The 11,492-nt window shown below is 42.0% G+C and overlaps 1 protein-coding gene across 1 annotated transcript in view; it reads right to left on the minus strand.

Moving 5' to 3' along the window:
* Positions 1-6,002: 6,002 nt before the first annotated feature.
* Positions 6,003-11,492, minus strand: part of LOC118327619 (E3 SUMO-protein ligase CBX4-like) — a 7,254-nt gene continuing 1,764 nt past the window's right edge. The window contains exons 4-5 of the mRNA XM_035661041.1: positions 10,294-10,360; positions 6,003-8,749 (exon numbers count right to left, since the gene is read on the minus strand). Coding sequence (XP_035516934.1) covers positions 7,262-8,749; positions 10,294-10,360 — 1,555 coding nt within the window. The 3' untranslated portion in view covers positions 6,003-7,261. The remainder of the gene's footprint in view (positions 8,750-10,293; positions 10,361-11,492) is intronic.

The raw sequence follows: 11,492 nt of genomic DNA on the forward strand, positions 1-11,492 counted from the left end.
CGTCAGCGCAGTTTTTTACAGCGTTGCTAGGAAACGGCAGTCGGAGGAACCTCTAGAAGGACACCCATTGGTCCAGCCGTTGCTACGTGCTCGGGTTGCTAAGTAAGGGGAGGAGCGTGCGCCTCGGTGAATTCTTCTTTCAGGGGGGAAATGGTGGCGATTTTCCCCGCGCGGCGAGTGAATCATTTCGCGCAACTTATGCGAGATATTCAAAAATGCACGTGGTATCACAAGTAGTGCAGTTTTAAGCGCACGGCAGTGTCGTCAAGCAAATAGAGAACCAGGAAATAACAAGGCTGTTTAATTTATGCGACAGAGCGACAAACAGTAGCCTATATGAGACGCCCCTCATTTTCGTTGAGTCTATCCGGCAATGTGTCTATCTAATGCTGTAAACTCTCTTGGCAGAGGTTATTATAGACCTATTAGTCATTAAGCACACAAGCCGTGATAGAACTCGTTACAAATGTATCGCCTGCCCACATTCATTCAGTTTATTCTCGCTGTCTCAGGCCAAACATAAAGGATCAATGCACTTCTGTCGGGCAAAAAGATACGCTATTTGTGTTCCTATTATTTCTTCTAAACACCATTTGTAGCGACTTTGATTTTGAAGTTAAGGGTTTAAGACACATTTATCGAATGCATATATTTATGGCGATTTGTGGTTTAAAATAACATCAGTATACATTATAATCAAAGAGCTGTCAGCCACGTTAAACACCGGGTTGATTGAGTCCGCCTTTAAATAAATCTGTAGTCAGGTGAAATGACAGTCCGTTTCTGTTACTGCATTATACAAGGTGTTTAGTGACAGTGATTTATAAATTGTTAGGAAAACGAAGCTGCTGGCATGAACCAAAATGAAGCATGAAAAGATCAGCTGATGCATGCTGTCCATATGTATCTGCATTATGGAAAAGATCCGACCGGTGTTACCGGTCACCTCCCGTCTGATTGATCGTTCAATAAAACATATAAAACAGGTTGCTGTCTGGTTCTGAGATTTCTAAAAAATAAACAGCTTTTCTGTCGGGAGTCTATGTCCTTTTCTGTTAATGAGATTACGAACCCAAATAATCTGCAAATGCGCAAATAATGTGTATCGGCTTCCATTAGGCATAGCCTGTTGTTTTTTAATGCAACATGCAACCAACGCAGTGAGAGAGCCAGAAAAATATAAATGTACACTATTCTATTAATTTAGTTTCTTCAACTCAAAAACTTTGATTTAACAAAATTAAAATAAATCCTATAGCCTAGGTCTATCAAACAAACACACAAACAAACAAACAAAAGGAGTTCTGATGAATCGGATTACTGTTCCGCTCAGTCTACAATCCACGGGCCGATGGCTAGGCCTACATTTTTTAAGAAATAAAGACAAAATAAATTAATTAAAAAATGATCGTTAAGGGGGCAATGGCAGCGATGTATAGGCCTAATCGGCGGGAATAATACATTAGGCTATTTAAAATAATTAATTGTAGGCCTAATTAATAAGAATACAACAACAATAATAATATTAATAATTTTAATAGGCAACATAACAGTTTTATAAAATATAAAATTTACGGTTCAGTAGAATCGGCAGGGTTTTGTCAAAGTAAGACAATTATTACACAGGACAGGCCTATTAGTTTAATTATCTGAGATATATGGAAAAATCTCATTTAAGCCTTTTAAAATGATCATTATTCATTCATTATTATTACCTTGATTGAAATACAGAGAAAATAAATGAGAGCGAACAATAAATGCGACTTCTTCGACACCAAGACTGAGAGCTGATGTTTGAACATTAAATTGTTCAATCAGGACTCAGAGTCCAGCCTCAGTTCTCAGAAGCATTAATAACCGACAGATTCAATTAAAACAGAATGAAGCAAGTGTTCCATGCCATCATTTCCCATAGAGGCCAAGCAGAGTCAGATTAGGTTTACCTATGCGGCATGACCACTGACGATTGACAGAAAAATAAAATATTAAAAGACTCTTATAAATTCTTATCGGTGTGTTGTACAAAATAATTCATAAACAATATTATTCCACAAATAAGAAGTCCAAATAATTGGAAGCTGTTTATTTAAATAACATGTATTTTCCCCTCTCTGCTGTGTGTGAAATAGGCTGACTCTGAATCAGACATCATTGTAAAGCTTCTACATCAAACAATAAAATCATTATAATTAGTTTGTCAAGGAGATTAAATGTTTACATGCATTTCAAGAGAGCAAATGAAATGAGCGCTTTGTATGAATGATTCAGCCAGATGAAAGATGGCAGTGAAGGCCTGTACGGCTTTAAACGACCTGCACTGACAGACGGGAGAAAGACTCCACGGATTCATTTAAACACCTCACAGGCCATAGACGGATCCCACATCTAATATAGGCTGTGTTCATTCGGCTGAAACGCAGAGATCAGGACACAAACCTCCGTTTAAAGGCCCTGACAGTTCACACTGAGGCATAACTAAAGGTCAATCATTTATTACACTGACCACTAACTTCTTTTCATCAGAATATTTGTCGTTATAAATTCGTTAAATTATTAATGAATCGCTGTGTCTGCAAACGGCACAAAGCCACAGTGGATTTGATTTCCAAGAAAGTCTTCATTCAGACGCGAATAGATTGATGCCTAATGTAGTGTTTAAAGTTTTTCTTCTCATTGTTTCTGATGAAGGTAGATCACCTCAAACCAAACCCATGGGGGGTGATGCGACCCCACAGAGAGACATCACAAACAGTGACAGCAGCAACTGGGATTATTATCCAAATAAACCAGAGTATTTTCTTCAATCAGAGCTGAAGCCTGAAGGAAAGAACGCAGAGAGGGAGAGTGAATCCATCTGAAGCCGTTCTACAATTTTAGATTTAAAATATGGAAGATATCCACATTTGATGAACTGAGGAATGGTAACGTCGTGGAGACTTTTTGGGAGAGGCAGATACATTTGGAAGCAGGCAGAAGCCAATGAAGTAATACATTGGCTTGGGAGACGTTTGTCTCATGATGTTATGATTTTAGGATGTATTTCTGATTGCATTCCTGTCTCCAGTGTTCCGACAGAAAGGGAAGACGGGCGCAGCTCGCACTCTGGATGCGATTGGTCTCGGCGCGCCTGCAGTGCAGCAGTGCTGCCGCCGTTAAAACACCATTGGTTGGCTTGTATCCGGGCAAGACGCGGGTTCCTGGTGTGCGCACAAACGGGAAAACCCCTGCCACACCAAACAGGCAGTGATGTGGAAACCGCAGTAATAGGCAAAGAGACATACAGACAGAGTAGGACATCGGTCGTTCCCATTAAGCCCATTTGATCAGTTTGTTGGTGGGATAATTATAAAACAGAGAAGAAGGGCGATCTTGATACGAAACAAGCAATGCTGAAATTAAACAGTGTTCCTCTTTCTCTTACAATCCTCTAAGGTTTCATTTATTGCATTTAGTTATATAGCAACTAATGGAAAGGTGAGGCAAGGCAGTTTTATCACTGAGGATCTCATCATGCACACAGGCTTTCGGCCATATAGGGCTATTTGCATTGGCTTTAAACCGGGGATTTCTTTCCCAGAACCCTCCTTGCCTCAAGAGAAAAATTTGTTTTCCGTGAAGTCTACAAATCCCCAACATGTTCCAGAAGCAACACACACCTATATGTTGTTAAACTTGAATGAACACATACTTACGTACACACACAGAACGCTGCAGATGACACACAGGCCATACAGGTTTAAACACTCACGTGTTTGGATCATGTGGACTGATGAGTCAGTGACTGCTGCTGCTGATTTGAGTTTAATCACAAGTGGGTGTGTGTCACTGAACTGACACAGCAGGGTGTTCCCAGCAGGTGAGTCAGTGTATTTGGAACCTCCAGAGTCATGATGACTGTACTATGCGCTCTGCATTCCCCTCCAACCACTCATTGAGTTATTAAGGAGGCTGGGATAAACAGAGGGAAATGAATCGGTTTCTGCAAAGAGTTGTGGTATTGTAATAAATACAAGAATTTGAAACGAATATGCTGTGTCATTCTGACAGTGGAGCTACACGGTGGTTTAGTGAAAGAGATCCTGAGATCATTTTTTTCCTTTAGAAAATAAAAGAATTTTTACAAAAGTTCTGCAGGCCTGGTTTAAACAGCTGGGTTCACACTTATTGCACAAAGTCATTCGTTGGCAGAAGTATTGTCTGTTTTGTGTTCCTGACAGTTAAAATGGCTGTATCACAGCAACACTCACAATTAAATAAAGAGCATCTAACAGATTGTGCCTGTCGCAAATGTTTCATTTAAGCCTCCATCCTTATTCAATTACCCTGAGTTAAATTAGAAATCTGTGAGTCAGTTTAAAACCCGCAGTGCTTGGACTTTATATTTCTGTGCACCTGGATGTGGAATTACACTGCAGGCCTGCTGGAGAGGACTCCGCGGAAGACACGTTTTTAATGTCCCTGTTCCTCTAGAAAGATCCGGACCCCAGCAGCACTACCTGTGCGTTGATCGCCTCTCAGTCTGTCGGGGATCAACCACAGGCCTGACTCAGTCATACAAGCATGAGCTGGCAGATGAGAGGAAGAGGGTGGATCATCAAGAACACGAGTTATTACACCATTTTATACACTTCTTCTTTTATTTATCGGATAACATTTGTTCGCAGTGTTACAGGGTTTTTTTCTCTCCATTTTTGCCTACAAACAAGCAAACAAGCCATATGACACTTAGAGGAAATAATAATGTCTTAAATCCTGCGGGGGATTTCCTGCTGCAGCTTCTTAGCTGAAACATTGTTGCAATTATTTGTCGGCTGCAGCAGCTGCGAGGCGTCTCCCAGAGACACCACAGAGAAGAAAGTGGATGGAGCGGAGAGAGGACAGCCATTTTCTCTGTCGTTGCTCACATTAACGCGTGCAGAAAGCACTTTTATTGGCGGGCTGCAGCGGAGGAAAATGGTCGGGAGGTGCAGTCACTACCGTTTCGGTCGTCGAATTACACAAGTCACGTGTTTACAGCGTCGGAAAAGGCGGATTTTAATCATTCCCCCCCATAAAACACACACCAGAGGTTGCGTTCGAATCAAACAGGAGCATTTTCTGAGAGGTTTATGAAGCACGGAGCTCCTCCGCACCCTAAAGGCGCCCTCCACTTATTCAGAGGAGCAGCAACTGTCTGCTTCATCATATGAACGCAAGAAATAAGAAACCGTGGAAATAAAAGCTTCTGTCGTTTAGGTTGAACCTGTAGGTCAAGCAAGAAATCGGTCGCCCCCTGCTGCGTCCCTCTTAGCATGTCGGGAGGGTCTATCCAAGAAACATCTGACCTGAACAGCTGCTGAGGTCAAACTTATGAGCTTTAAACGACCAATATCCTCATAAAAGACACGCGTGTTGGTTAAACCATAAAGCAATGACGGGTCGATTTTTGTCGGCATCTGATTTAAAGAACAGCAGTTATTATTATCATCTGGAGATCTTATTATATCGCATATTAATATTTCAAATAACACACACCTGTAATGTTGGTTTTAACACACTATCTGTTGCTGATTTAGGCCAGAATGAAGCTGCAAACGGCCTTTTTACTCGCTTTCCATTTAATTACTTGTGAATGCTTGAAATGAACGACCAGGCGTTTGCTGTCTATATGCAGCAGGCCTGACCTGTAGCTACAGTATGCACACAAGGCAAATAGTTGGTCCGGGCAGCCCATCTGAAAATAAACTCACAGGCTCTGTAATAATCCTCACGGCCCGCAGCCTACACACACACACTCTAACACACACAGCCACAAATAGAGCCATGTACAGATTTGGAAACTTGAGGTAAGGTTAGCCATTTAAGAGCCTTATAGCTGCCGCCCTTTCCTGTTGAAATCTTTAATTCTGCGTGGGAAGCCAAGGTCACATGGATACCAGACATTAGGTTTCTTTTTTTTTTTTTTAAAGCTGGTATAGGGTGATAGAAGTATAAACTGAAACACACAAGTCCACATAGCACTTGCAAACAATTTTATTATTGCAAAATGTATCATTGGAAGCCTTCATTTTTTTAGTCTGCACACAAAACATCAAAAGTGCAAATCCGGTCAGCATCCTCACAGAGCAGTTCAATGCACCTCAGATCACAAAGTGCTGGAGGGGGTTTCTAAAGAGGGAGAAGGGGCATGTGTGACACAAGGGGACGGATCTGATTATGACAACAATGTGTGCTTTTACGTACTTTCAATTACCGCTTTGTTGCAAAAGTTACTCAAAATGTGACAGAAACAAGCCCATTCAATTCCATACATAACAGCAAACATGTCAGGGTGCCAGAGAACGGAAACATGAAAAAGTGATTCATAGAGCACCCAGCTGGTGGTACTAATCTGTTGGATTACACAGCTCAACTGGCAGTGTTAACACAGATTTGTGATTGATATAATTCAAAATTTTAAAAAAGCAATTTTCAGTCACCACACTGCTGCGAAACACAGAATGAACAGTCACAAAGTTGTAAATTGACTGTCTTAATGGAAGTGACTTGTGCTCAGTATCAGATCTCGAGATGCATGGCTCAAAAAACACTTTGCACAGATATCAAATAAAAGGAGCATATATCAAACATTAATAATCTTTCATTTAAAAACCTTTCTGTGTTCCCTTTTCCACAATGCAAATCACATTTATTGACAGAAAGGCGCTTCATTTTTCTTTATCTGCTTGTTTAAGCATGCCTAATGGCATAATCTGTCCAAACAGCATGCATCCTTGTTTAAATCTGTCCATCTGTTCACACACACTCTCTCACACACAAGCACACACACACACACACACACACACACACAGTGTAATTTACCATGTTTCAATATAATTTGTCTTCCTTACAAAACTCTCCATAAAGCCTACATTAGTTGAACATTATCTTATGCAGACAGTTGAGTGTATAATGAAAGTACATCCATAGAAAAGTGAAGAGTATGTACAAGAGTTAAGTGCATCTTCAATTAAAGTTCTGGCATTTCTTAGACCTAATTTTACTTTTTAAACTAGGTTTGAAATAGCTGAAATTAGATACTGCATGTGATAAAATCTCCAGAAGTAACAACAGGTAGAGCTTATGAGAAGAAATTTGCAAATAACGCAATAAAGGATTTTTTTTAAACTGAACTATACAAAATGAAAACAACATCAAGGGTTCATTTGTACATTCAATAATCTGAAAATACAAATATATGTAATATACATTTATACAGTTACACAGCTGGTCCCCACTTCAGTTACACTGTTATGTATTCCTTAAACGTGACTGTGAGGCAATTTGTAGTAATGTCTGTGATCACTATATTCCCAAGGAAAGGCTGGAAAGAGGGAAATGTCACCTCCTTTCTCTTTTCGTGGTTAGAAACAGGTGATGAATCAACCTTCTCCTCCTCTGTAGCTTTTTCTGTTTCAGTCTGGGGCAGAGTGTCTGTCTGTGCGTCCGTTTGTGTTTCAGCTTGTGTGTCTGCTTCATCCCGTGTGTGTGTTTCATCCTGTGTGTGTGCTTCAGCCTGTGTGTGTGCTTCAGCCTGGGTAGCTTTAGGCCTGGACTTGACAATGCTCAAGTCCATAGGTTCCTCTTGGTCTGCATAGCCACAGTCCTGCAGTCCAATGTGACTCTGGAGTCCGTTTTGGTGGGTGCTGATGCTTTGGGTGGGTGAAGATGCCGTGTTAGGAGCGCTGATACTCCTGGAGCTAAAAAACCTCTTACTGCTCCTGTGCTCCTCACTATCCGTGTCAGAGAAGTGTCGCTTTAGTCCTTGAAATCCACCTTGGCTTCCTCTTTTGTCAAGTGGGGAGGGAACTCCCCTATCCAAAGGCAGGGAGAGCAGATTAGGCTTGGTTGTCAATTGTAAAGGCTGATCCGCTGGAAGCTGCCCCTGACCCCTGACCCCGATATGTTTATCCTGCTCCGTCACAGTTGGCTCCATTTTGGGGGACTGTTCCTTTTCTTTGCGGCAATCTCCGTTAAATCCAGAACTGGGAACAGTTTGTTTAGCTTTGGGGTTTTTTGCAAATCCATTCATGAGGCCGAGCTTCTTGACGAGTCTCATCTTCTCAAGGTGGTTCTCCGTGGTGCTGTCCGTCCCCTGCGGCGGCTTTTCAGCTGTTTCAGAATCCCCGTTTTTAATCTTAGCCGCTTGCATTCCGTTTTCCATGTACTTGCTCATGACAATAACAATCCGCCCATTCTTGTTTTTGTTCTTTACGATCTTTAGCTTGCCGTTGCTGACACCATTCGACTGTGGTAAAGCATCCTCTTTAGGTTTGACCTTCTCTGGCTCTTTGTGGCCATTGAGGTCTGCTGGAAGCTTCTTCAGCTCCATGGTGATATCCTTGACTTTGGTAAGGCAGCCTGAGTCCTTGTCCCTGACCCACTTTTGCTGCAGCACCGGGGGAAGGTTGTACCCCTTGTTGGCCAGCTCTGGAGCCTTGACCTCTCTGGGTTTAGCAAATATGGGCTCATGCACCTTGAGGTCCGGTTGGTAGTGGTGATGCTTCTTGCTGTTTAGCTGATAGTAGAACTTCTTGCCGTTGGCCTGCTGCTCGGCCTCCCGCTCCCTGCACAGTGGCTGGTACTGGTGGTGCTTCTTGCTGTTCAGCTGGTACTGCTGGCCCTGGGGACGGAGCATCTGAATGGGGCTGGTCTTCTGACAGCTTCCCTCGTCCAGGGACGCCTCATGAAGGTCAGCCAGAATGCTGGATCTCCGGGCGAAAGAAGGAACCTGTGAGACCAGACAGTAGCTTGTGTTATTAAGTACATTTAACTTCAATAATATTACACAAGGAATTGGGGGATTTCTGGTGTTCTTACAGTATTTAAAGAAAAGGGTGTCTCTCTCCGCAGGCCATTTGATTAATGGTTCAACTGTCTACAGTATCTATACATGTGTCTGTGTCATGGCTACAACAAAAAGCCATGGTTCGCTGGGGCCCACGAGCTGCACTGAAGAAACTGTGCTCGGAATGTGTGAAGGGGCTCTTCTGAGGCCCCAACGAGCACACAGTTTATTTCAGGGGCCTTCGCCCATGTTCACACAGCCCTCCTACAGTTCCTGTGCAGCTCTTTCAGCCAGTGGCCTGGCCATCAGAGTGACATTTCAAAGTGTCTCCTGTGGCTGTGACCTCAGCTCGGAGGAATGTCACTGGCTGCTTTGTGTCCCGTCATTGACTTTATCCCATGTGTTACCACCAACACCCTCCTGAGAGGAACAAAAACACTCCTCTGAGGGGTTCCCCAGGCCTTTTAGACTGGTGATTGATGCGCTAAATGTACGATTCACAGTCATTTAGTTACAACTGTTAGGTCAGGGAACTGGTCTCTATAAAATTTAATGGATATAATATCTGCTCGCATATATATTGTATATCTTTACATTTTCTAAGTTAAAGGAGCACAACACTGATTTTACACACACAAAATTCAATTATCTCAACAAGAGGGGCCTTCTGTGGCCCTGGAGGAGCTTTGTCAGGTCTGAGAAAAAAAACCCTGTGGTACAACCTGGATATGTTGATAGGCATGGGTGTTTACCAGGCAGTGGGGTCTGCCAAATAATGCATCTGAGCTGCATTATGGGAAAAGTAGGATCCAGCATTTCTGGAGCTTGACCATGTGTAAAAGTCAGGCTATCTCAGCTGAGGCTGTGTATTAGCACAATCTGACGATATGATGTGCATTATGATATAGGGGTTATGCTTCAATATATTGCGATATATTGCTGTACTGTGAGCCATAATATATTGTGGAGATTTTAGGAAAACTGTCATAGTATAAAGAACAGAAGAAAAGCTTACTTTTATATGCAACAGAACAGAACAGTGGGATATGTATTTGTATTATCACAGTCCCTGTAAAATCTCACATCACAGCTCTCAGTTAAGGTTTACAACTCTGCTGTCTAGAGGTTGGGGTGTTTAAACACAAAAATCAACAGTGTTTTTGAGAATCAACACGATATCACGGAACAAAATATTGCAATACTCAAGTATACTAATACTTTCTTACACCCATAATCTCGGCCTTTTGCTGCTTTTATTTTGACCATTCTTTTTTGTCTGTCTCTTGCAGGTTTATGGAAGTGCAATATTATACCGCTGGAATGCCCCTTTAGATCTTCCTTATAGGGACATTTTTCTATGTTGCTTCCTGTGATTTATGGGGGGATTATGCATGAAAATGAATTTTAAGTATACCTTGATTTGATCGTTGACGTCATTGATAATAAAAAGAAGGGATAAGAAAGATTAACTGTATTTTTTTCCTCACCTGAACCAGAAGGTGCTTCGGCTTGGGTCCTCTCTTGCGATATCCCATCAGCTGCTCTTGACGTTCCCTGTGGGAGAGGAAAACAGCAGCCAATCAGTGAAACCATCTCACAGAGACGAGTCGCCGTTGCATGGCAACACACCGTCACGGGTGTCCTCCTCAGGCTCAGTTAGAAAACACTGAGCCCATGTTACAGATTGGAGTTACACTTCCTGATGCAGGAAGTGAAATTCATCCAGCACGGATTAAAGGAGCGTGCATTTTTATTTCATTATCGTTTATTTACTTTTTTACAGAATCCTCACCTTTCTTCATGCTTAATACCTTGTTACACTTGTCCCTAGCTGCTACAAAAAGCCAAACAGTGGCTTCAAATGAGGCTTCTTCCACCCAAAATAACACTCAATATATAATGTAATGTCTGTATCCACAGTAGAAGATAAAGGCCAGCCTCTCTCCGACTTTCCTTAGCTTTCTTCAGTCTCCATGCAAGTCTGTCCAAGGCAGTAACTCAATACCACAGACAGGAGTGATGTCAGTCCCCTCCCCCACCCTCCTCCCTCACATCTAATTACAATGACGACTCAGTGTATTTTCATAGCCTGGCATTCAGACGATTTGGCTCCCTGGAGAGACACGCAATTAGTTTCAATAAAGTCTCTCCTCTTTAGAGCGAGAGAGGTAATTGCAAAAACAGACGCAGAGTGATGTCGATGTTTTGGTTTACCGTGTGACCTGCACCTGAAAGGTTACAGTAAGCAAAAGCTGAAGGTGGCTAAGAGAACAGCCAGTGACAGTTTAAACACGCCATGCATTCAAGAAATTCAATTACACTGTCCTTCATGTGGAGCTGGCTGGTCAGTCACTCAACAGACTATTTAGCAATAAGCCAAGCAGCTAATTTCACCATGTTAGCCAACTTTGAAAACCATGGACACTGGGTCCTTCACTCATAGAGAACACGAGGAAGTTACTCTGATTCAATTTTGAGACAGTGCATTCTAACATTTACTAAACTACTATTAAGTTCATTGCTCACTTCATTTCGTCTTCCCACTACATCATGAGATTTAGAAAATATGTGCACCATAATTTTAATTCCCTCTCCATTCAAAAATATGTTTTTCTTCCTGTTCCTACAGTGTGATATTTAAGCTTCACTGTGCAGAATGCAATCAGTGCAGAGTTTGACACTAGAA

The sequence above is a fragment of the Morone saxatilis genome, unplaced genomic scaffold (assembly GCF_004916995.1).
Source record: "Morone saxatilis isolate NCDOM2014 unplaced genomic scaffold, NCSU_SB_2.0 Contig17, whole genome shotgun sequence".
NCBI classification, from domain to species: Eukaryota; Metazoa; Chordata; class Actinopteri; family Moronidae; genus Morone; species Morone saxatilis.